The sequence below is a fragment of the Amia ocellicauda genome, chromosome 2 (assembly GCF_036373705.1).
Source record: "Amia ocellicauda isolate fAmiCal2 chromosome 2, fAmiCal2.hap1, whole genome shotgun sequence".
Taxonomy (NCBI): domain Eukaryota; kingdom Metazoa; phylum Chordata; class Actinopteri; order Amiiformes; family Amiidae; genus Amia; species Amia ocellicauda.
Window position 1 is genome coordinate 18,152,051 of NC_089851.1, and position 27,555 is coordinate 18,179,605.

The following is a 27,555-nucleotide window of genomic DNA, read 5'->3' on the forward strand; positions in this document are numbered from 1 at the left end:
GGACAATGTTTTCATTTTCTTCCGACCTCATAAATCATCACATTTGCATAATCAATAAAAATAGGCACTTGTGTAAACACTTGGCTCCTTGACTTTAAGTAAACAAAATGTTTATTCTTTGTGGCATCAGTGTACACACAGCCCAAGGGGAAATAAATCTTTCACATTTGGTTAAGAGACTAAACTCTTATGTTTTTATGCATTTATATAGTTTTATTCCATTTCTAGAAAAAAAGAAGAAGTGACAAACTAGTGTTGAAATACAAACATACAGCTTGAAAGATTATAACTCAGCGGTGCTTAATAAACAACCAGAACACCTGACTGTATGTATGCATGTATCTGTGGTTTCACAGGAGTCTTTTCAGTGTATGAAATGGATCAGCATGTTTGAAGTGAGAGCAATGGGTTCCAGAGCAGTTGACTTGCAGGAATGAAGGTGGTGAGGTGAGAGAGACTACAACTACGGAGGTGGCTGAGTCAGGACCATGGACAGCTCTGCATTCTTTACACACAAGTGCTGATGACTGGGGAGGAAAAGAGACATAGATTAAGCATTGCCAGATAAGTGGCAGTGAAATCTGTGTGGCATGAAGGAGAAAGACATCAGACTGGACCTATCTCGTAAACCCATCATTCGAAAAGTGTCAAGAGGTGCTTAATGGTCTTCAGTGCATGATGGACTTACAGATAACAAGCAGGAAGAGAACACTCATCATAACTTATTGTAACCTCCTATGCCAAGTCATTGAAAAAATAATAGGTTGTCAGAGGTCTGGACTATGAAGAGAAAATACCAAAGCAATTTCTTCAGGGAACTTGCTTTCTTGTTTTCTTTTTTTTTTCAGTTTGAGCAGACAACTTTTTAATGTGTTGATGGTAATATACAATTAAAGCCTTTCGAGATGCATAGAAAATGTTAACCAGATTCAAAGTTGACATAGCATGTGTTATATAGGGTTAATTTGCAAGCAGTATACCTAGTGACCAAAATTCAAAGGATAGGCTGTACTGAGAATATCTGGTTTTACCACACATCTCTAATGCAAATCTAGAATCTAACTGATGAGATCCAGAAATAATTCAAGGACACTATAAAACAGTATGGTGCTATACTACTGTTATTGTTGATATAGGCGGTCTGTCCTGGAGGTAGAAAAGTTATCGAAGTGAATGGAGCAATAATGTGTTTGTTGCTGTGTTGGAAATAGGCAGTGGTGACCCATGGGGAAATCATCTTTGCTGGCATTTTCCCCAAAGATGTACAAATCCTGACATGCACACATCTGGTGTGGTTTTGAATACTGCCAATAAAAAACAACAAGAAGAGTAAGGGACATACACCGTACATGATTGTTGCTCTTTTATATCGCATACTGTGAGTGAGAGGAAAAGACTTGCTGTGCAGATAGGTCAAGTAATAAAATGTATGAAACTGTATTTTTAGACTTAAAAGAAGAATTGAAAATTGGTGTGCTGATTCTTTGTGTGGTTATGCAACCATGTGAACAGCACATATTCTGGACAGCTCCTGGACTACAAACAACCAAGAAGTATATATAATCTCATCAAAGGGGGGATGCACAGCAACATCTGTTTAATCCCATTTTAATGGTAGTAATCAACGTTCCACTTTAAACTCCCACTCCTAACTACACAGATTAACATAACATGGTGCCGAACTGCCCACTTAATGCACCGAGTTGGGTTTGGTCTCCAGGGAACTCTGTGGCTGGGTTTCTCTTTCTCAGTGGTCCAAGATGATGAGAATAAACATGGTCTATTTCCTCGGCCTGTAAATTCAAATCGTAAGCACATATAAGAGGTCATTGATGCTGACACTTAACTCTGTGCATCTGCTTCACCACTGTGCTAATACCTAATTGTCAATTGTACACCAGAAACCCTTATCAGCAGTTTTCAACCAAGGAAAAAAACATTGTTCCCAAGTACCCTTTGCCTTTTTTTCTTCTGCAATGCAGCCACATTCTTCCGATCATGAATGTCTACATCATTCAGTTTAAAATGGTGTAGCTTGGTTATTATTTGATGTAGCTTTATTGATTCTTGTCCATATCTTTTTTATTATCCAGTCTTAAGGGTTTAGCTCAGTCTATATAAATTACATAAATAGTTTTTTTTTTTTTCAATTATTATTACTACAATGTAGGGGTGTAAACAATGTAAATAATCTTATGAAAGAATAAGATGTGACCATTGATCATCAATAAGTATAGTCTGATTATGTAAATAATAAATAAATAAATAATCTATAGTGTAAAGTGATTATGAGTGTTATGAACTATGAAGCTACTTATTCAGATTTCAATTTGAAGTCCAAAATCCAAATGAAGTGATCCTAAATTAAGATGGGGAAAAAAGGTTTGTAGTATTTCCCTTGTATTTCCATACAACAATAATAACGGACATAATTGTATACGTATAAAATTGGTATTCATTTAGTATTAAATGATAATGTAAAACAAAAACATTTTGGAATACCATTGATAGCAAATATTTATACAGAAGGATAATAACTATTGATCAATCTATGGTAATGTTACAGGGTACTGAGGAACCAGTGGAATTGTTAGTAAATGCTGTATTATTATTATTATTATTATTATTATTATTATTATTATTATTATTAAATGCTTTATTATAAATGTAATTCATGACTATATTTCCACCATTTAATAGAGAAACAGTTTACAATGCAGCAGAAATAAATGTTGGAAAGTACAGAGCCAGTGTTTTTATGCTTTGGTTCTCTTCAAGAATTGCATCAGTATAGTGTTGAAGCTTTATGACCAGTGTGTTTCTGTATCTGTTCATAGTAAAAATGAGTTATTTAATTAGTCATTTCAGGATGTTGTTTAAAGATATTTAATTGCTAAGATTATCAATTTGTTTATAATTCAAGATTAACAAAATGTTAATGATGTGATTTTTTTAATCAATATTTTATATATTCCAATTGCCCTGAACACAGTCATTATTTTAACAAAAAAAATGCTTACAAAGATTAGAATTTTAGTTTTAATCCCTATTCAAACCATGCACGTTGTGAGAGAATTCACAAAACAATTAATTATTTAAAAATCCATTTAGCTTTTTACATGTCATATAAAGTAACCAGTCTATGCTCTCTGATGTTAATTGGAATGTGTAATAATGACACTTATTCTCACAATTCTGCCTGAGGTTTTCTCTTATTTTCACAGATTTCACACAACTAAGAATTATTGGTTCTAAATGACTTGCCTGGGAGAGAAGTGCTGTTTCTGTCTTGTGAATGTCAAAAATCTAAAAAAAGACCAAACACATAAGGCTTTTGACTCATGGGATGTCCTAATTAAATCAGTGGATAACTAGTAAATTAGGATTTGAGGGAGTTGAATAAGGTAGACATACAAACAGATCTGCAAGCATTTTAAATAAACAATAGGATAGTTCTATGCTGTAGTTATCTAATTTATGCATTTTATTTTGTATGAATTCATATGTATATAATACACAAACAAGCACACACACACACACACACACACACACACACATATATATATATATATATATATATATATATATATATATATATTTGTAATGTTGTATCAGTGTATTTTATATATATCATATATATAAACTATATATTAGTTTATTCATTACATTACAATGTATGAAAATAATTTTTTATGAAGATCTATATTCCTAAAAAAATATATATTTTTTCTGAAAATAAAACCGCAAATAATGGTTTTTGGTCAGCAACCAATCTCAGAAATGAATTGAAGTATTCTTGATCATACCAATACCATACATCTTTCACCATTCAAATGCAGCAAGGTCCTGTATGATACATTTATTTCATCAATGGGTAACAAACACTTATTTTCTGGTGTATTTACCATTTTCAAACATTCACAGGAGAAAATGCAAAATATATTAGATTATTTTCAATCTAATATATTTATACATTTTTTACTGAAATAGAAAGTTATATTCTATCATCAGAAAATAATACTTTTGATAACTGTTTATATCATTGCTTATTCTCCATATGGCAAGCTTTTAAAATGTCCTGTATTTGAATCAGACAGTGCTAGTGACAGATTATGACTGATGGCAGTTATTTCCACATGCAGGGATACCCACTCCTGGTTTTGGTGAGCCACAGAGCTGTGGGTTATATTAAGCACTTAAAATCCTCAGAGGCAAAACATGTAGAAACAGCAGTGATTTAGACCAACTGAGTGAATAAGTTATTAAATTAAGAATTAACCTCAGGTGGAATGGAAACCAGAAGACCAAGTGAGTCTGCAGAACATGGGGCAACTATTACAGTTATAGTATAAACTGACTTACAGTAAATTAATACAAATAATACTATAAAGAGTTGAATTAAAATGACCCTGGGGTGTATGTCTACCCATGACCTTATGTTTACAATCACTGTAAATACATCATAGCTATAATAAATGTATTCTTTGTTACTGCATGCAATACATTTATATTTAGTTTGAGCTCCAAATGTCTATACAAAGGTTGACTAAATATACCCAGTCACAGTACAATTCATTTCAATGAAGTTGGTATAATTTACATAAATAACTGCTAAGCTGACAACCTTGGTAATTGTGATATTCTTACTATTTAAAGCCTTTATATTTTGTATTTTACTGTTTCTGTTTTTCATACTCTTCCCAAAAATCTCACTAACACCAATGTGCTTGTTTAATAAATTTCACCCTACACTTTGGACTTATTTGCAAAAATGTTGTGACTGTTTACTGATTACTGTGTTGGCTGTAACACTGGAGTACATCAGGGCTTTAGTGTTTTATCTAAGTGTGACTATTAAATTTGCTACTCTTAAAAAAACATAGGTAGAACAGATCGAAATCTAATTGAATGTTGATACGTAGCAACATGCTCTAAAGAGGAAATCATTTACACAATTTGTTACAAGATATTAAAATACAACACATTTTCCTATAGTTGGAGGTTTTTAAGTAGATAGAGACAGAAGAATGTTATTTTTTCCCAAGCTGAAATCAAGGCTTAATGAGACATTATTGGTAAAGTCTGTGGAAAGAAGTTTTATGTGTAGAATTTTACAATCAACTGTCATGGTTCAGTTTTGATTGTGTTGTTAATTTCCCTACTGAACAAATGAACAGGCAGCACCTGAATTATATAATTTCACCTGCCATTTCATTTACTAGGCATGTCTCCATGGAAGCAGTGCGTCTATCCGTTATCATCTTTATGAAATGCATTCATTTTCTCATTCTTTTTAGTGTACAGTGAATCCCTTCAGACTGATTTTAGCTAGCTAGGTAGCTTCTGTATTGCAAAAAGGCCAGAGATGTTGTCAGGGTTTGTTGCCATTGTATTTACTGAGATTTGATATATCCCCCCTGTTTCCGAAAGTGGATGTAGGTGCCATTTAAACTTTCCCAGAGTTATTTGACCCTTAAAATTATTTCAATAAACAGGTGCACATTATGAGAATAGAGTCTGAATACAAAACTCTTGTGATTCTAGCTCTGAATGTGTAGTCTTAAACTTCAATACCATTTGGCAAATGCTAATAAAAAGTATTAGAGACTTTCAGTTCTATTGATGTGGACGCAGTGTGACATCCATTTTTCAAACCAAATTCTTAAACGCTGTCTTACAAAATAAAACTTCAATTTAACTATAGAAGAATACACACAGAAGGAAAATTAATATAATTTTTCGGGGGGAAAACCAATAACAGTCTCAGATATAATTGAATTTGTAAACCCATGAATTAGATAAGATAAATATTAGTGCCTGTGTAATGGGGCTCATGATGTAGGAGCTCCTTGTGGTGACGTAATCCCTCTCTGAATGTAGTACAGTGTACAAATCCCCTCAAATCTTTTGGTGAAACGGGTTTACACTGCACTTTGATCAACTTTTACATTAATGACACTAATTGAAATTTAGCATCTGTGATAGTATTCTCTTTTAATTTGAATAAAAAATGACATAATTGATCCCCTTACTTTGAATTAAATAAATCCCCTGTTTTGTTGGTTCCACATCTCCTTGAGGATTCTGGGAAATTTGTATTTCGTCACTGGCAAGAGTGTTCTGTAACCCCTGCCAAGATTTGTGGGACTCTTGCAGTTGAAAACATGAGTTATTGCCCTCTTCCACTTATTCTCTACTGTATTGAATATACAACAAGCCAGCTATAATAAAGAGTTTTGGCACATTTAAACTAATTGTGTCTTGGTTCACATTAATCTGGAGACATCGCTGTATCTTTAATTTGTTCCAGCTCTCCCTCATTTAGATTTCCACAGATGGCTGACAGGCTGCCGATATCCAGTCCTTCTAACGGCTGTAATTAAAGGCAACAAGTATAGAATTGTCAAGTGGTTTTGCGTGACTTCAGAATCATGTAGACATCAGATATGTATGTATATTCTTAATAAAGTTGCATTAATTTGGAAGCTGTTGAATATAGAATAAAAATATATATATTAAACCTGGCAGAAGACCTAGACTTGGAATGATTAATTCAGCAACTTACATAAAGGCTATCTTTGCTGTCTTTATCATTTGTGTTCTGTTTAAACCAGACCCAAGCCATATCTGTATCCACCCTATAAAATGATAAAATGATTTTCCATTTTAGTAAAGTTCGTGTATTTTTCTCAAGATTTACAACTTAATTGTAAACTTATTTACAAAATATTTATCATTAAGCACATTGTTTCTCTATTATACATTTCACTAGGCAGTCTTTCAGGATCATTTAATTTATTACACTTCCAAGAAGTCTTCATATATACACTTATTATTACATTTGGTATGTGTATTTCCTTGATTTAATAAAATTGGCAAAATCCTAACTATTGTGAGTCTGAAACCTTGACTGGAAATTGAAAGTCTGCACATTTGTTTGCACCCCGCCCCGAGTAACTGAACATTTGACAACAGAAAGAAGTGATATAGATACTATGAGCTTCCTTGAGCTCCTCTATCTGCTAGTGGATCCCGTTAAGAAGAGCTCATCCCACTGAATCCACAGACAATCCGTACAAAAAGTAAATTGTAGCAAAAGTTAAACAAATCCTATTAATACAGAAAAGCAGGGATTCAATTGAAATTTACTCAAACAGTTTATTCAGATTAAGTATCAGTGGGGATGCTGCCTCCATAATAAGATTAATTCACTGTCGGGAATTACCGCAGCAGAATAGCAGAACTTGGTGGTGGGGCTCATGTGTCACATTAAAGATTGAGAACTAACCCTTGTGGGGAAGGAGTTTCCCGTTTTGAAAATGAAACCTTATAATGAACAAGTGCTGGGCATATGAGGTCATCTTACTCATTCTGTCAAGATTAGGAAACGGCGGCTTTTGCTCAGAGAACACTAAAAGCATGCAGTTGGACGGCTGTTAACACATTTTTACCAGACTTTCAAAATAAGGTGGTTAGCAGTCAGAGCACAGATTTAATGGTTTAATGCTCTTAGTTTTAATAGTTTTGTGGTGAGGTTACCGACCGTGGACTGTTCAGGGTCCTTTTATACAAACGTATGAGATACAAATGCAGACAAGCCAGAGCGCAGGAAATAAAGGGTTTAATTAATCAGAAGAAAACGTTTTTAAAGCTATTGGTGAGCTACGTAAGATTTTTAATGGGCTTGCCAGTGATGTTAAACGTATTTTCCATTATATTATTATTATATTATTTCATGCTTCGTAAGCTTATTTAATTACATCACGCTGTATACTGAGCAGGCACTTCCTTCTCATATGATGATTGAAGGTATATTGTTTTCTGCAGCTTGTTACCCAGCACCCAGAACATTAAAATAACATGTCATTGCCCATAACAAACACTAAAATTGTGGATTATATTTAAGAACCATTTATGTGAGGTAATGGCATCCTTTTAATGCTATTCTAGCATTCTTGTGTCTCTGTTATATGCATGCTATGGAGAGAGATTTGTTATTGTAATAGCACATTAAAGCTTAGTAATCAGCTGCAATAAAGGTAAATATATATAAAAACATATACAATGCAAGCATTAAAAAGAATCTAGCAATCTGAGGAAGTCATAACAATGTATATAAATATAAATGTATTTGAGTTCTTTATTTTTTTTCAATTCTCAAAACCAAGTGCCATTCTATCTTAGCTCTTGATTTTTTTCCAGTGCAGATGCACACCAGTGCTGACCATAGCAGATAGCTTATTCTCCCCAGAATTTAGATGCCGACTTTGGCTTTAGCAGGCTCTTTAGCTGGCTGGCTGCCCATTTGGGTCATGAGCTTGACTCCACATGGTTCAGGAGAACACCACAGGGACCAGGGTTAGCTACTGGGTCTCGCAGCCCCTACTGCAAAGTAAACAGATGCAAGCAGATGGATGAGACCAACGAAAAACAGCCCACAGAGCTGTTGGGGGGCTTAGCAGGAGGACCAAGTCACAGCCACAAACACAGAGCTGCAAATCATCCACTGGCTTATGATGTTTGGCTGTGAGGTCATTGATAGAGTCCAGCAAAGTGATATTTTTTGTACCTCTGGAGAAGGTGCTGTAGAAGAAGAAGGCTGGAGCTTGAGTGACCCCATTTAGGGCAATTATATTGAGTCATGATATCTATGTGTCCCTGTCATTCCTTTCCAAGGCAGCCTTCAGATTTATGGGGCTAGTAAAGAAATCCACAGCTTCAACTGCCATTGTTGCCACAGCCATCCATTAAAAGACTGCTTTAAAGTCTAGCCATTTTTCCTGATAGGACTTCCATTACTTCAAGGCCCTTGCTCCACAATATTTAAAGCGGTTAAAGTTAATTGCCTTTTAGCATTGTTTAGTTTTATTGAACGCTAATTCTAATTTGATTATAGTTCTGCTAACATGGCCGAATAGGGAGTCAGTATTACAGTATTCATCTTATGTCTGGAGATTATTTAAAGCAGCACACTTCTTCAAAATGTAAAATTGCTGTTATTTAGGCAAAGATTTTTTCAAAGGGATTGTCAAAATCATATTTTTGTCAGCATCTTCTCAACTTGAGGTGTGTTTATTAATTTTAATTGAATATAATTTGCAGTCAACAGTAGACTACACTGCAATGTTTGTGTGGCATATGGCATGTGACAGCTTTTTGTTTATGTCTAACAATAGTGAACAGTATTTCAAGAGCAATTTTAAAGACGTGTTACAGCCTAGATTTTCAATTAGCTTTGTTGGATGTATATTAATATCCAAATGCAAACTTAAATTAAATCATTCACTTGCTATCACTGCATCTGTTTTACCAAGGACTATAAACAAAACATTTTCTCACTTCACACCATTACATTCCATTACATATAATTTAGAGGACATGCCATACTTTACATTGATCATTTTAATTATCAGATTAAATAGTAGTAATTCTTGTTTGTAGTTTTGATTGCCAAATCAATGCTTGTCTCAAAGCTAATATTAAACAGAGCCTCCAGCTACAGAAATACTAATTGGTCCCTTCCAATTTGAATGTTGGTTGCCTGCCTAAATGTATTCTTATTTAATGGTGTAGAATATCTTAACAGCTTTATGTTGCTCAAGCAGCCTTAGGCCACAGTTTATATATATATTTATATATATATATATATAGTTGGGCTGTTGCCCAGGAAATCAACATGTTATACTTCTTAGCATGTTTTTCTTTAATGTATGCAGATCTGTATTTCACTTCCAAACTTTTTCCTCCTTGAAAACTAGCATATATTTTATAATGGATACAAAAAATATAGATTAAAACAAAAAATCCCTGTAAATTCAGGATAATACGCCAAGCAGTTTTGATACGTGATACGTGATATTTTGACAAAGTTTAGTTTCTACATTAAAAGTTAAGAATGTTACAGGCCTGCTTATCAGAGTATAACATCATTATTTTTATCACAGGTAGTATAGGTTTTATTTTACCCATAAACAACATACAGGGTTTTCTCTGCACGTTACCTACAATTCTCACGATATATATATGCAATTATTTCAATATGTACTTTATTTTAATTGAGTTTGAATTGATGAATTAGGAAAAAATACATATTTTAATTCATTCTGCAACAACAAAATTATCCTAATACGTTTCTTCGTTCATCTTTCCTGGGTCTCCCACCCCTATATCCTTAACAAAACAAAAATAACGAGCCTTAGTGTCTCCCACACCTCTTTCTGCATCCTGGAATCTCTCTTTTTTTTCCCTCAAGCATTGTTTTATTATATTTACAATAGTTAATCAGCTACCACCGCACAAAACACTGCTTTGAAAAATAAATTGCTAAGGGGTGTTTTTAGAAAATGAATCACTTGGAATAAAATGTGATCTTTAATTAAGATGCTGCATAAACAATTAAGAAGGAACTGATGTAAATATGATTGTCTGTGTAAACTGGCATTTTATCATGTTTTTGTTTTCTTCTCTATAAATACCTTGAACATGTTCCAGTAAATTGACCATATTATTTTTTCTTACATACAGACATACATGTCAGCCTTTGTTGAGCACTGATTCAGCCCAGAGAAAACTGTATTTCATCCACAAGTCAACATGGCAGTCAAAAGTTTACAACCCTCTTAATTTACAAGATGGTACATACATTTATTGTATTATCAGAGCACATCCTTCTGCTTATAAATACAAATATGATTGGGTGCAAGTTTGCAATTTGTGATTCAAGCATATGCCTTACATATACACACACTCACATACATATGTGTGTGTGTGTGTGTGTGTGTGTGTGACAGAGAGAGTGTATTAATGTGCGCCAGCTATTAAACAGATTCATGTTCTGTATTGTATCATTCTAAAATTATTAAGTGTGATTTTCTCAGCAGATCTAATTACTTTCTGTATAACACTGGTAAACCAGGAGATCATGTTTTTATAGTTTTAGGAATATATAGTAGGTTTTGTGAAGTAATGTGAATTTCTGGAATTCCACAGCTCCAGAAGATGAGTGCTGTGTTATATTGGTGTTAAGAACTGTGAGAATGACACATGCAAGTTAAACCTTTAAGTAGCTGTGTTCTATTTTATCTTTTAATTATTTGTTCCAACCCAGAACACATAGCAGCTTACAGACCCAAAAGTAAGCTTTCATGACAGCTTGACACCACAGAAATCCCTCTTATCTCAGTATGGAGCCGCAAATGTATATTTAGCATTCGCATAAAAATGAGTGTGCTGCTTGACAGTGGGGGTGGTCTGTGTGCCAGTTACTCTTCAGTGCCACATATAAGAATTATGTTTCGAATTATATTGTTTAAGCACAGGCAGTGGAAATAATTTAATTTACAGTTTCCCCATATTGCACATTTGTTGGAGGATTCCAAGAATTCTCCAGCTACTCAACTGAAAATGTTAATATAGAGTCTATTGATTCGTATCTTTTGGGAATGATCAAATGTTTCTGCCATGTGGGCTCAGGTGGCTTCCAGAGGGGGTAGGGTTGTTGTTGTCAGGAGAGGGCAGTGGGTTGCCTGGGCACTAGGGATCAAGTCTGCTGTTGTGGAATTATAAATTCAATACAATCTAATCAAATATGTGAAACAAAAATCTAGACATAAGAGTGTACTATAAATTAAATAAGTGTCACAATTTCTTATGTTATGTATACACTGCTCATGACTGTAAAAAATGTTAATGAAGCATTTAAGGAGACTGAAGACAATGTGTGTGTGTTTAAATTAAATATTTACACTTTTTTGAATAAGCCAACACGTATATATTGCTAATGTATTATACACAGCTGAAATTATAATTTACTTTATAAATCTGAGCGATCTCTCAAAACGTATTTGTAAATTATGTGTAAATGAAATTACATATGAAGGAAGGGTTTTTTGATATTTAGGAGTACATACAGTGCAGAATATTTACCTGTGATTATGTTTAATAATACATTGAAATACTTTGAACTGTGGTGTCTTTTCTTCTGACAATGTTTTACTGTTTCAAAAGTATATAACACCCTGAAAACAGACTGGCAAACTCACATTAAAAAAATAATCAAACACAAACAACAACTACAAAACTTAGATGACCTTTTTTGTTACCTCCCTTGATACCCTTGAATTAGAAACCTGTAGATCCCCAGACATCCTTTTGTATTCACAGGTCACTGCCCTCCTGTTTGGCTAAGCACTATACACCACTTTCCAGAGGTGCTCTTATGAAATCAGTCATCCAGAAGTAAATAGTGCTGTCTTCTGTGTAAAGCAGAGATTTTCAAGGAACAAAATTACTGTTTTTCAAGGATGTGAGCTCTACCTCTGGTTTAAAAGGGGATGCTTGGCAAAGCACATAGAAATTGCGGTGGTGGAATGGTCGCGATCCCCTGCCTCTCCTCTTCAATTAATTGATTTACTATTACTGCCAAAAGATCATCTAAGTGGGGCTTTAGCTAGAAGTCAATAATGTCATCAAGTTGGAATTGGGGTCTATTAATGTTGGCTAATGGGACTCTCAAGACCAACCTAAAGCAGCATTAGTTTACATTAAGTTACTGTGTGAAAATACATTTTGGGACCTATAAATCCTACAATGGTCTCATTACAATGGACAGACATGTCTCAGGAAATGTAAACGGGTGAATGTATATCAATGTTTGCTTGTTTGGTGGGATACACGTGTCAAAATTACACTCTGACCAGGTTTAGTGACATACCTCCTGTTATTGAGGGTGATGACCTATAATAATTGGTGATTAACTTGAAAATATAATGTCACAAACAAATGTTTTGGAGTGATGGGTGGCGGTGTGAAACCTGAACATGTGGAATGCCCTTTACCTGAAATACATGCCATACAGCACCAGTCTTGTTGATTGTATAGGTGTCTGAATAATATTTTGTGTCTAAAGCATTGTCTTAACAATTGTTTTTCAATTTTATTTCAAATGCCACAATACAAATACGTAGTCATTAACAATAAAAGGTTTAACAAAGATATTGCATTTCATTTGCTAAATGTACTTTTGTTTCTCACATCACAATCGCTATACTCAGGAAGTAGTTATTATAACAAGTATTTGTAAACAAGATCATGTATGCTATATAGTTGTCCTTTGCATTTTACAAAATATTTTATATTTTTCTCTATTGTATTTACAATTTCATTTTGATGTCTATGTAGGTCCTCTTACAGTGGCTCCAGTGAGATGAAAATTATATATTTGATCATATATAGAACATAATTATCTACAAGGTGATTTTTAAAAAAGAATCAGTAGTAAATAATTTGTGTATGAGTGTGTGTACCTCCCTCCCTCTCTCTCTCTCTCTCTCTCTCTCTCTCTCTCTCTCTCTCTCTCTCTCGCCCCCACCCTCTATATATAGAAAGTGGAAGATATTGGAAAAATTTAAAATATTTATGAGGGCACTCTGTTTGGTTTGTAGGTATTTCCACACCATATACCTTGGCATACGGAGCCGTCGGAGTGGAGAGCATGACCGTTGGCGCTTCTATTGGAAAATGGTGTACGAGTATTCGGACGTCAGCATGCTGCATCTGCTGGCCACCTTTCTAGAGAGTGCGCCGCAACTTGTTCTGCAGCTCTGCATTATCATTCAGACCCGCAAACTGCAGGCCCTCCAAGGTAAGAATATGGTGGATAAAGTATTCCAGATTTTTTATTTTTTATTTTCAGCATCACTAAGGATCAACTCACAGCTATTTCAGTTTAGATCAACATTTCTCCCAAACTTGGTAGTATTTAGGAATGTGAAATAATGGGAAGATTATACTTGTTTGTTAAGATAAACCCAGCATTTAAATGTACACGTTCTTATCTCAGAAAAGTAATTTGATTGGGTTAGCACTTAAAAGCTTAGGGTGTGAAATGATATACATATATATTTGCTTTATCCTGTACACCATTACTTTCACTGAAATTATTCTTGACATAATTATAGAAACATGTATTATATTTAAAAAGCCAAAAATATTTGTATGATACTTCTCATAGTTCTTCACATCTTTTGTTATGTTTTAATAGTAGAAGCCTAGTAAAACACTTTACTTTCAGAGCACTTCATACAGTAATTATTACAAAGCAAATATCTGTTCTGCTCACGTGTATCTTTATACCTCAATCAACATTTTTCCATCTAAAGCTCACAAACAAATATGTGCGTCCTTAAGCTTTTTTTTTGTTTTCTTGTTCCTACTTTGAAGTATCTGGTTAACATACTGGTAATAGAATGACTGAATACTTCTGAAGTTGCAAGGAGTGTGACTGTAATTGATTCCAATTAAATCTCAAATCAAACAGAACCAAAATGAAAGAACCACAAGACAGAATGAGGTGATCAAAGAGCAAGATTAACTGTGCCTCAGAAAAGGCAAATAGATTTAAACAAAAATCAAACACATTTGCATACACTCTTAATGTATGCAAGCAGGTGTATATATACATTTGTGTGGGCAAATTATGAGACAGTATGTGCTTATTATATATGATATGTTTTTATACAGTGAGTTCAATTTATGATAGTGGTATTTTGGGTAATCAGTAAATTTGTGAAAATGTTCAGAATAGTAGTACAGAAGTCATGTAATTTAATCATGTGGTGAAAGATACAGAGACTTTTGAATAAGACTTGAAAATAAATAATGTGTAACTAGCATTCCCAGTCAATGATAAATGATTAAGGCCTTGACCAAATCAGACTTTGCTATCCACCCACCCATTGCACTTTTTTATTTCAGTACTTCATGACTGGTATTTGTGTTGCAGAAAGATTTTGTTCCTTCTACAATCTGCAAATATTACATGTGTCCCAAATTATTAATAGTTTTATACTGTAAATAGAACTATAATAGTTGTTGTAGTAGAAGTTGAAGAAATTAGATGGTATTCAGTTCGTCTAAGACTGAGGAGGGGGATTTGTATTAGAAATACCAGAATAAGCTGCATTATCACCTGTTCTACTTTGCTTATAACATACAGAGAATACATCAATGATTCTATGATACGTTTGGTATCTGTTATATGCGGACCCACGTTTGAAAGTTTCTCATGAGGTAATTACAGTATATAAGAACATGATGGATTTATTTATATCAGTATTATACAATCTTGTTCAAACCATGCTATGAACCTTTTATTTGTATTTAGTTTAATCAGAGCTCTTAAGAAACTGCCTGACACGTCGATGGGCAAAGATTTAAGTACAATCCAGGGAACTGCATCTTATGTGTTTCAACATAAGCAACTATGGATTAGATCGAGTTGTCAAAGACCTCCGATAGTTGATCTTCTCGGGGAGAAACACTAACCCTCAGGAGCTATGAAGGAAGCAAAAGAAGCAGGAAAGATCAAAAGTGACAAAAGAGGCTAGAAGAATCTACTGGCCAGCCTATTTGTCAAGCTCTTGTCTTCAGTAATTTATTACTTACTTTGACAGACAAGGCACTCGAAGGGGAACAAACCAAGAAAAAAACATTATCTTGGTTTGACCAAGACATAGTTGACATAGTTGACTTAAGTAAACTTCTTTAAGCAATACAGATTGGGAAATAGTTCAACCTGTAATAGTCATAAAAGGCCTTTTCCACAACCTGACAAAAAGTTGAACTGCAATTACCATGTATCAGTGACTCTTATCAGAATGAATGAGCAGTTCTTAAAGAGAAGGCTTGTTAGTTCATAGCAGGAGTTATGCAATAATGAAGACAGACAGCTATGTTAATCAAAATAGTACTAAGTCTTCCTTTTTTTTTGTTATACCACAATGTTTGTAGGTCTTCCATCCAAGAATATCTTCTTGCACTTGCACATATTTAAAATAGGACATTAACATATATTAAAATTATTGTTATATCAAAGTTGTTTCCTGCAAAGGTAAATAAATAATAGGCTGATATATATTGTAAATCCACATTTACTTTGCTAAATTAAGTTTTACTTACACTTCTTCAAGGGTATGAACATATATGAATTGAATTACAGAAATTATATATTTTGTGTGTGTGGTGGGGGGAGGGGCACGTAATTTGACTTTTGAAATGTTACGCCAACTCCAACCTATTAATCTTATGCATATTACATAATAGTTACTGTTCAGCAGTTTTAGCAATTTAGCAAATGTGTAAGCCCTGCATCAGCAACACATGTATTGGTTTGTCAAATAACACCAAGCATAGACTCTGAGAACAGACATTTGTTCATTTGATTCATAACGCTTATTGGCAATTTTACATGAACTATGGTACTGTGGAATATTATACATACAAAAGGCTTTGCAGTTTCACTTTTTGATGACAGATACAAAATCGTTTTCCTCTCACAGGTGGTTGGATTTAGAAAGGGAAACATCGATGTTCTGTTGTTTGTTCCCAGGGAAACCAACGTTATAATGGCATTTGCACCCATCTACCAACATCAGGATTTTTTAAAATGTTTTATGTATAGAGCACAATTCTGGCATGCCTAACACAGTGAATACAAAAAGAAAACAGCATAAATAATAAGTAAATAAAATGCCTTTAAAGAAATGTATCCTTTGAACTTTATACTATAAATCTCATATGATATTGCAAGAGAGAATGTCAGTGTTTAGGAACATAGACACAACTATGGGACAGGACATATGTGGCTATAGGATCTTCTGATTGTGCTGTTTGCTTCTATTCTACTGTATGTGTGAATGATACATCACATTTTTAGAAGGGTTTTTTCATTGGATTATTTTTCCAGGTTGTATTGTAGATTTTATTTTGAAAAAACTGAGTTAATTAAACATTTTTTTTCTGCAATTTGATTTTGTCCTGCACTGGTTTTCAACCATTTTGTTTTGTTGGTGTTTTATTGTTTTATTTTTAAATTAATACGCAGTAATAATTCAAGTGCAGGATCACAGTTTATTTTTCATGCCTCAGGGCTGCTTGTCCATTCGTAGCAGGTGAAGTGATTTTTTTTTAAGGTTTTGAGTTTGTCTGCATGCTTCTTGGAAAGCTGCCGTAATTTAAGAAAGATGTACACATAACTATACACCCTCAGGGCAATGTACATGCTGGTTTACTCTGTACAGGTTTAAAATATAATCGTGAAGTGAGCGTTTGGAAAAGGTTATTTTATACACATGCACATATACACACACATATGTATATGTATATATATATATATATATATATATATATATATATATATATATATACACTCACCTAAAGGATTATTAGGAACACCATACTAATACTGTGTTTGACCCCCTTTCGCCTTCAGAACTGCCTTAATTCTACGTGGCATTGATTCAACAAGGTGCTGAAAGCATTCTTTAGAAATGTTGGCCCATATTGATAGGATAGCATCTTGCAGTTGATGGAGATTTGTGGGATGCACATCCAGGGCACGAAGCTCCCGTTCCACCACATCCCAAAGATGCTCTATTGGGTTGAGATCTGGTGACTGTGGGGGCCAGTTTAGTACAGTGAACTCATTGTCATGTTCAAGAAACCAATTTGAAATGATTCGACCTTTGTGACATGGTGCATTATCCTGCTGGAAGTAGCCATCAGAGGATGGGTACATGGTGGTCATAAAGGGATGGACATGGTCAGAAACAATGCTCAGGTAGGCCGTGGCATTTAAACGATGCCCAATTGGCACTAAGGGGCCTAAAGTGTGCCAAGAAAACATCCCCCACACCATTACACCACCACCACCAGCCTGCACAGTGGTAACAAGGCATGATGGATCCATGTTCTCATTCTGTTTACACCAAATTCTGACTCTACCATCTGAATGTCTCAACAGAAATCGAGACTCATCAGACCAGGCAACATTTTTCCAGTCTTCAACTGTCCAATTTTGGTGAGCTTGTGCAAATTGTAGCCTCTTTTTCCTATTTGTAGTGGAGATGAGTTGTACCCGGTGGGGTCTTCTGCTGTTGTAGCCCATCCGCCTCAAGGTTGTACGTGTTGTGGCTTCACAAATGCTTTGCTGCATACCTCGGTTGTAACGAGTGGTTATTTCAGTCAAAGTTGCTCTTCTATCAGCTTGAATCAGTCGGCCCATTCTCCTCTGACCTCTAGCATCAACAAGGCATTTTCACCCACAGGACTGCCGCATACTGGATGTTTTTCCCTTTTCACACCATTCTTTGTAAACCCTAGAAATGGTTGTGCGTGAAAATCCCAGTAACTGAGCAGATTGTGAAATACTCAGACCGGCCCGTCTGGCACCAACAACCATGCCACGCTCAAAATTGCTTAAATCACCTTTCTTTCCCATCCAGACATTCAGTTTGGAGTTCAGGAGATTGTCTTGACCAGGACCACACCCCTAAATGCATTGAAGCAACTGCCATGTGATTGGTTGGTTAGATAATTGCATTAATGAGAAATTGAACAGGTGTTCCTAATAATCCTTTAGGTGAGTGTATATATATGTGTGTGTGTGTGTGTGTGTGTGTTAAAATAACCATTATATTGTATATTTCATACATATTTTTCTTGAGATATTTGTGCATTTACATGAGTATTTATCATACACAAAGTTTGAACATCCAATCTTTATATTAGATTGCCTTAAAATATCACTTTTAAAATAAAATAAAATCAGATCACTTATCCTGTTCTTATTCCACAGTTCTTATGACTTATTCTGCTTAAATGATACTGTCCAGTCATACTAGGGGACTAAAGTGTTTTTTAGGGAAAATGTCACAATATAAAGGAATGTCATGTTTGTATACTCACTTATTCTATTTTAAACACCTATATAAGAATCAACATAAAGGTTTTGGAAAATAGTTTTGAATAATAAAGTGGGATCACATATACTACATTACCAAAAGTACCGTAACAACACAAATACCACAAGACATCTGTCACAATGTATTTAACAGGGTGTAGGTCTACTCTTCGCTTTAATAGCTGCCATAGACATTTTGTTAGATGGCTGGAAGAACATTTTGCCATTTCTCCTTTTCTAGTTCAGCATACTAAATTTATATTTTTTGAGATTTGGCATTCTGTGTTATCTAAGAGCTGTTCTGTGGGATTTAGTCAAGGACTTGGAGCAGGCCATGAAATGCTTTCAAAGTTTTTATGGGTTGAATATTTACTGTTGGCCAAATACAAGTTGGTGCAGTTAGCTCCCATGTACTTATACATTTCTAGGACTTGACTGTATTATGTCTGCACTTACATATTTTACTAGGATGTATGCTAATTGTATTTTGTACTGATTATATTACTGTACATTGGTAATGCTTTCAAACATTTATTGTGTAAACTGTAAGTCACCCTGGATAAGGGAGATTGAAATAGATAAATACACAAATAAATAAATAATAATTAATACACTCATAAAAGCACATGACCTGTGGAACAATCCAATACCGTCAGGGGGGCTCTTGTCCCTGAGCTTTGGGTAATATAATTGTGTTAATATACTGCAAAACTGTCTCCTAAGCCTTTTTGCTTACAAATTATCTGTATTTCTGTACTTGAAATTCATTACCAAGGCATTATTTGAAAGGCTGTTTTTGTAATATAACTGAAGACCTTGTATGTTTCACAGTATTTCTGAGACAAATTAATTTGAATTTTGTTGAACTGTGGTGGAGTAGAGTATTATGGTACATTGAAGTTAATTGCTTTGAAAATCCCTCAGCCTACTCATTAATAGCAGATTTGCATGTGGGGAGATGATAAGGAAGAAAATTCTACTAGATTTATAGAGGCTGCTCGGATACTCTCAGGTGGGATCATTGACCTTGGTCTGTATTGCAACTAGTACTCGTGATTTATATGTACTTATAGCACCTGTCTGTGAAATACATTAAAACTGGATTGGTTGGTTTTGCTACTGTTATCACATAAATATATTTGAACATATTTGTTCTACTGAGAAAACATGGTCAGGAGTTATACAAGCCTCCAGGGTCCTCCTGGCCCTGGTAAATATAAACAATTTCAATGCTTTTCCTTCAGCTGTCTGACAAGCTCTTTATGGTGTATTTAGTCACTTATAGTATGCATAACTGAAGGAGATACAACACAGGTTTTGATTGGAAGTCATTGGTCTTTCATATTTGTGTAAATCAAAGAATATTCCATGGTGCATTAAGGTAAAACATGAATAATGATGCCATAAAGAGTAAAATCAAACTGTCCTGGTGCATATTTAACACTGCAAGGAATCCCTCCATTTCATACATAGTAAAACCTGAATGGCTCTTCTGTAGGCCCAGACATTCCCCAGCAAAAATATATAATATCATAAAAGCTCCTTAACATTGTGCCATATTATTAATTTGATCAAAGCAAGGGGTTACCAGACTACTAAACTTAAAAAAATAAAGCAAATCATCTTCTTTGTTCTTTCTGATACTTGGATTCCTTCTGAAGATTTGCCCATGTCTCGGGGGAGAGGCCTTCTGTTGCATTTCAGTGCCGTGCTGATCTTTCCCTGACAAGTACCAATAGGCTCACATAGATTCTGTCCATGATACGGAGAGCAGAACACAAACTGCAGAAGCAGCCCTTAAATATGCATGCAGTTGCCTGATCATTTCAACCGCCTGAGCCTTGTCCTTGTGAAATGCTTCAGTGCTGTTTTGTTCATGTTATGCATGTTAACATCAGCTCTCCTCGTGTCTGGTACAGGTGTGTGTTATTTAATCTATTCTTTCATTCTTCTAATGTACAAGTTAATGGTTTTGGTATAACTGTGAGAAACAGATGTATATATAAATCATCCTCAGCCTTCATCGATCCACCGCTGCATGAAGGCCTCCCCAAGATATTTCCACTTCTTTCGATGTACAGTGTGGTTTTTTTTTTCTAGGTCACATCAGCAAAGCTTCTTATTTAATCTTATTCCTATCTTTATGTGGTTTTCTACTAGGTCTTTTTTTATCTCTTGGGATCCATTCTATAGGTTCTGTTGGCCTTCTTTGGTCTGTTCTTGCATTGTGTCCAGCCCATTGCCATTCTGACATTTTCACTCTTTCAATCATGTCACATACTGTTTTTAGTTCTCAGATCTATTTATTTGTTTGCCTGTCTCTTCTTGTTATTCCATGCCTCTTTGTTTTGTTTGCTGTTTATGTATCATTTTCAGATTTAGTGATAAGGATTCAGAGCCAGTGAGATCTAGTAGTATGCACTGATCAAATATGTTTCTCTTCAGGCAAAGAGGTAGATTTTCTTTGCCTTCGACATTATAGAAAGGGATAAGCGCTATGAGAAGAATCAAAGTCAGCAAAATTATTTAAAAAATCCACAGTGATCAAATGCAACACTGAAGGTCTTTACAGGACTGAGTCTTACTGTACGGTTCAAAATATAGCAGTGCGGTGTGGACATTTACCATTGGTTTCTATGAGGCACTTTTGGGTATTTAGAACTTCATGACTGCACTATACAGTATATACAGTTAGATCCATAAATATTTGGACGGTGACACAATTGTCATAATTATGGCTCTGTATGCCACCACAATGGATTAGAAAGGAAACAATCAAGATGTGCTTTAAGTGTAGACTTTCATCTTTAATTTGAGGGTGATTTAATTGGGTGAACGGTGTAGGAATTACACCCATTTTTATATGTGTTCCCCCAGTTTTAAGGGCTCAAAAGTATTTGGACAAACTAACATAATCATGAATTAAATTGTGAATTTCAATATGTGGTTGCAAATCCTTTGCAGTCAATGACTGCCTGAAGTCTGGAAACCATAGACATCACCAGATGCTGGGTTTCTTCCCTGGTGATGCTCTGCCAGGCCTGCATTGCAGTCTTTAGTTCCTGCTTGTTCTTGGGGTATTTTGCCTTCAGTTTTGCCTTCAGCAAGTGCTGCTCAGTTGGATTCAGGTCAGGTGATTGACTTGGCCATTGCAGAACATTCCAGTTCTTCACCTTAAAAAAGTATTGGGTTGCTTTCGCAGTATGCTTCAGGTCATTGTCCATCTGCACTGTGAAGTGCCGTCCAATGAGTTTTGAAGCATTTGGCTGAATCTGAGCAGATAATATAGCCCTAAACACTTCAGAATTCATCCTGCTGCTTTTGTCAGCAGTCACGTCATCAATAAATACAAGGGAACCAGTTCCCTTGGCAGCCATACATGCCCATGCCTTAACATGCTTCACAGATGAGGTGGTATGATTCGGATCATGAGCAGTTCCTTCCCTTCACTATACTCTTCCCTTCCCATTATTCTGGTACAAGTTGATCTTTGTCTCATATGTCCATAGGATGTTGTTCCAGAACTGTACAGGATTCTTTAGATGTTTTTTGCAAACTCAAGAACTGCAACAGTTTCACAATCAACAGTTTCCCATGTTTATCAAGGATGGTCCACCATCCAAAGGACTTCCAGGCAACTACAGGCCAGTCATCAAAAATGGCTCATTGATGAAAGAGGCCAAAGGAGGCTGATACAAATTGCGCAGAGCAACAGACAGGGCTACAGTTAGTCAACTGACAGGCCAGTATAACATTGGTGCAGAAAGACCCATAAAAGAATGCACAACTTGTCAGACCTTGACATGACAGTGAATTCAGCTTACTGCAGTGGCCTGCTCAGTCACCAGATATCAATCCAATTCAGCATCTGTGGGATGAGATGAGATGATCTATTCAGAGTAGAGATCCACTACCAGCCAACTTGACACAACTGTGGGAAGCATCGAAGCCAACATGGGCCGGCATCCCTATGGGACACCTTGTAGAGTTCATGTCTTGATGAATTGAGGCTGTTCTGAGGGCAAAAGGGGGTGAAACTCAATATTAAGAAGGTGTTTTGTACAGTCAGTGTATATGCTCAGACATTTGTGGATTAAATTTAAAAAAAGTGAGAAAAAATACACTCTTTTGTTTTAAAATTTTATCCCAGGACTTTTGACCTACTACTTCCTAAGGTTGACCCCTAAACTTGAGGGAGAACTCTCAAGAGCCCAGAATAGTGACGGGACCTTAACAAGGTCATGTATGTATGCCATGTAGCTGTTGTAGTCTGCTCCCTGGGGAAAATACAATATTTTAGATCTTGTTTGTTTGTTTGGTGTCAGGTGTTGATTGCTGTTTCACTCATTGTCACTTTCATTTGCCAGTGTGCCAAATGTCTTACAAAATGTCTTGCATAATAATACCAAAACTTTAAAGCTACACTATGCTACATATCTCTCAGGATTGTTTCTCCTCTTTCCATGTAGTAACCATGGATACAGTTGTGTTAGCTGGGTGACAGTCGGCCGACTCTTTATCATTCCTGCACTGCAGTTTCACATAGCTGCTTCCTCTTTCTGTATCACTGTCTCTTTTCACTCTTCCGACTCTGTTGGTGGCAGATTCTTGGGTTGCCACTTACCTCTTGATCAGAATTTGTAGCCTTTTTTTCCCAATAACGACATTCTTGTTGCATATGGTCTTAAGTTTTCTTACTAATTTAGACAGGATCTCCGTGAATGATGTCCCAGAGCTATTGCTTCATAAGGAGGACTGTAACAGATCTCTTTGATGATACAGTGAGCTCCCAGAGAGCCACAGGTGTCAGTATTGTGCGGCAAGCTGAGGAAACCCTGGCCCGAATTCAAGCCTATATGACTCCAGCAACACTCAGCCAATTGCACCCTGTCCTATGGAGAATCTTGGGTTGTCAGATGTGGCCCAGATTCAAACCAGCGTTGTCTGGTCTTTAAGGCTCAGTTTGCTCTCTTGAATGGCTCAGAAGATTTATTAGATTGCTGCACTAAAAGATAATATGACTAGAATCCTGCTACATTCACATAGGGATAGACAAGTTATGGTATTGCTAACATGCCTGCCAAAGTAAACCTAGTACAAAAACAAAATACAATATATAAAAAATCTAATATCCAGATTAGCTTTTTTAATCAAATGTCTGTCCCAATCACTTTGCCATTTAGATAAGGCTTTCCACTGAGCCTGTAAAGCTCTGTCTGCATCTAACTAAAGCAAACCATCATGCAAACATAATATTTTAGCTAAAAATGTCTGCTGTCAGGAATCAACTACCAGTACACAATAATTACAGATGTGTGAGTTGTGGTGTGAGGGTGTGTCCTTTGGTATATTTTCTTATTAGATTATAAGAACTCAGCAGGGTTTTTTCCTGACATTTTTATGTTATCTTATTCCTGTCTCAATAACAGTAAATTAAGTTAAGAATTATCCAAAGGATGGAATCTGTCTTAAAAATAAAACAAGATTCTGAGCCATTAGGAAATCTGTGTAAAACGAACTAGACTTCATTACTTGGAAGTAGAACAGAATACATTAGAGAATTGCTTCTTGAAAGCTCAACATGCTATACATGTAACAAGAAGGGATTCTCTGGAAGACTGCATGTAATCAGATACTAGAGGAAAAAAGATCATCAAAATGTTCTACAAATATACTGCACTTAGGAAAGGGAATGTCATTAGGTACACAGATTCAAATGGCATAGAAAGCTGTGTAATGTGTGATCATTGCTTTGTATTCCAAGTTTTGCCTAAGCAACAACTTTGGAGGATCTATGAAACTATTACTGACAATCAGAAACATTTTTCTAAAATAATATTCACCAAATGCACATCTCATTTAGTGGGTGATACTCTTCTATCTACTTTTGTGAGTTTAAAAGAATATTAATTTAATTGTGCTCTTTGTATGACACATGATACAAGTACACAAGATTCGTCATATAATTTAGTACACAAACTACCAAATACCTAAGGCAAGCTTTTGTCACAAAGACCAACAGCACCCCCACCTGATCCCCTTCTGTTTGCACAGAAGCTTAATTACCAAAAGTACTGTGACAAGCCTTCTGTCATCAGTTACTACCAGAGATGAGGTGTTATGTTATATGATCTTGCTTTAGTAAGCTAGTCTCAACCAATGCTCTGGAAAACATCCCAGTGACCGCTCATCCTCAGACTCCATGCCAGAAATTACCTTCAGTCCTACAGTCCAGAGTTACTGATCTTGTTTAGAAAGAGTGATGCCTTTTGGTGCTTGTATTATATTTTGCCAGGAATGTGGTGTGGTTTCAGAAAAAAAAGATGTCCTTGTGAAATGTATATATATATATGTATACGTATGTATATATATATATATATATATATATATGTGTGTGTGTGTGTGTGTATGTGTTTGCGTGTTTGTGTGCAGAGAGAGAAAAAGAGACATTGCTTGTTTAATTAGTTCAAACTGAAACACAGATAACCTCAAAAACCTTTCAGCAAAGCTTTAATGTTTTAGGTTAAGCTAATAGAAATGTGTATTTTAAATATATATATATATATATATATACACTCACCTAAAGGATTATTATCAACCAAACAGAATGCGGCTTAAGCACTTGTGATTTAAATGAGTCCAATATCCATTTTATAAAGAATTTTAAATAAGGAATGATCGGTGCACTGCTGGTGTTTTTACAAACAGCAATAATCCTGCAGAGAAAATCAGACCTCCTTTGGAAGTAGTTACGAATACTTATTGTTAAGGATGTTCAAGGAGATCAAGATGTTGCAGCGGTTTTGCTATGGTTTACATAACTGCTCTCCCAAATTACTGCAGCCTTTTTGAGCAGGAGCTGAGAAGAGCATTACATCACCACCTGATTATACAGCCCAGTAACCACCAAACTCATCCATAGCCGACTCCTCCGAATCCTCTGCAGAATGCATCACACATGCCCATGTAGACAGATTCACTCTCACTGAGGAGGAGACAAAACAGCCTCTGGAATAAGAATTACAATTATACTCTCTTGCTACAGCTCAGCTCCACGAGCTAATTATTGTACTTCAGAAAGCAGTGATTAAATCCTTTTATCCCGCTCCACCATCTAATGGGCTGGCTATAATTTAAGTGGGGGGAAAAAACCAACATGTTTTCAATTAACTCAGCAGCTAGTTGACACCCTAGTGGTTGTTGTGGTTTCGAGAATTGTGTGTGTGTGTTTCCACAGTGTGTGACCTCAAGTGATGGCATCAGGCCTCTAGTTTGACTCCTTGTTTTGACCAACTACCTCTGTATTTCCTTATTCCTAGGCAATAAACAGCAGTAAATAAATGCTTGATAGAGAGGAAGAATTTAAGGAGAATGTTGTATTACATATAGTAGTGATTCCTGCATGCATGTAGAGTTATGTGGCACATTGTAGTAATTGAAGAATAGCTGTTTTGAATTCATACAACTGATTGCTTGTTTTTCCTAGATTTCCTCTATCAACTTTTGTATTTGTGACCTAATCATGGCTGTTGCATTTATGTGAATAGTGATACAGTAACCTTGTAATTTAGTAGCTTATTCTCCTGAGCTGTTCAGCACTCATGTAATTTTGCATTTTATATAACTATGTTTCATTATGCTGCTTACTTACACATTGGTTGAACTCCTGTCACATTATTATCCCCTATCATTGAAACTGCAAGTAGCAGAGGTAATGCATCAATAGAGCATCATATTTCACCTCATGTTGCTACAGCTGTTTAAGTAACACACTGTACCATGCATGCCCACTGGTACAGTTCCAAGGATGTACTAAGCAGCCAGTTGCCACTGTGCCAGGCAGTGTGAATTACCGGTGATGCAGAAATAAGCTTATTTGCAGTATCTGTGATTAGGGGTTGACCCTCTGCCCAGACAGACGTTCCCCTGTGGCATTATAATACCTGTTGTTTCTGGTTTGATAGTTCACATCCTGACATTTTGCAGCAAAAGGTTGCAGTCTCACTTTTTTAAGTGTCTAATGTCTAAATATTTTTGGGTTCCACTCCATATGGCTCTTCCAGACACGTCCAGACAGGATGGAGTTATAAAGATGTCTTGAAGGCACTTCAATTGCACTACTTTTAAAATAACAAATGAAGGCTGATAACGAATTTGTATCACTAAGTATTTTGATTTTATTTATTTTCTGTTGTTTGTCATTATAAATATAATAAAAGGCACTGCTTATCTATAATAAAAAGCATATAAATGCTATAATTCACATTTTCTCCTGATCTAATCAGTAAGGTTGATGTGACTGATTGAAGGAGGATATACAAAGAAGGCTTTTCATGGGTGAATTATTTTATTAATATGTCAACTAGTATGTTAATATGCTCACAAGCTGAAAATGAAAAGCTCTTAATTAATTAGTGTTTAATTAACAGCTTCTGACTTCTGCCGTGTAATGACACAAAACAGACAGTTACACAAGAATATAGTAGAGCTGCTAAAAATACAACAGCTGCCAGAAGCATTGAGCACTGTTTCAGTATGCATACCTGTACCTTGAACAATAACTCATATTCCTTGAGACGTGTATATTTTCTCAGCAATCAGTAACCTACATGGCACTGTTCTCAGTTTAAAATTGAAAGTTTATTAAGTGATTTATCAAAAAATAAAGATATAATGAATATAATGAAATTGTGTGGGGAAGTAAAATTACATAATTTGTCATAGTATTTCGTTTTCTTTGCAACATCATTTGGTTTAGGTCAGTTAACTTGTAAATTGATTAACTTGTTGACCTATATACATATATAATCTATACA

The 27,555-nt window shown here is 35.4% G+C and overlaps 1 protein-coding gene across 1 annotated transcript in view; it reads left to right on the forward strand.

The window, feature by feature from the left end:
• The window catches only part of xkr4 (XK related 4), a 90,935-nt gene that overhangs the window by 47,205 nt on the left and 16,175 nt on the right, over positions 1 to 27,555 (forward strand). The window contains exon 2 of the mRNA XM_066719803.1: positions 13,443 to 13,642. Coding sequence (XP_066575900.1) covers positions 13,443 to 13,642 — 200 coding nt within the window. The remainder of the gene's footprint in view (positions 1 to 13,442; positions 13,643 to 27,555) is intronic.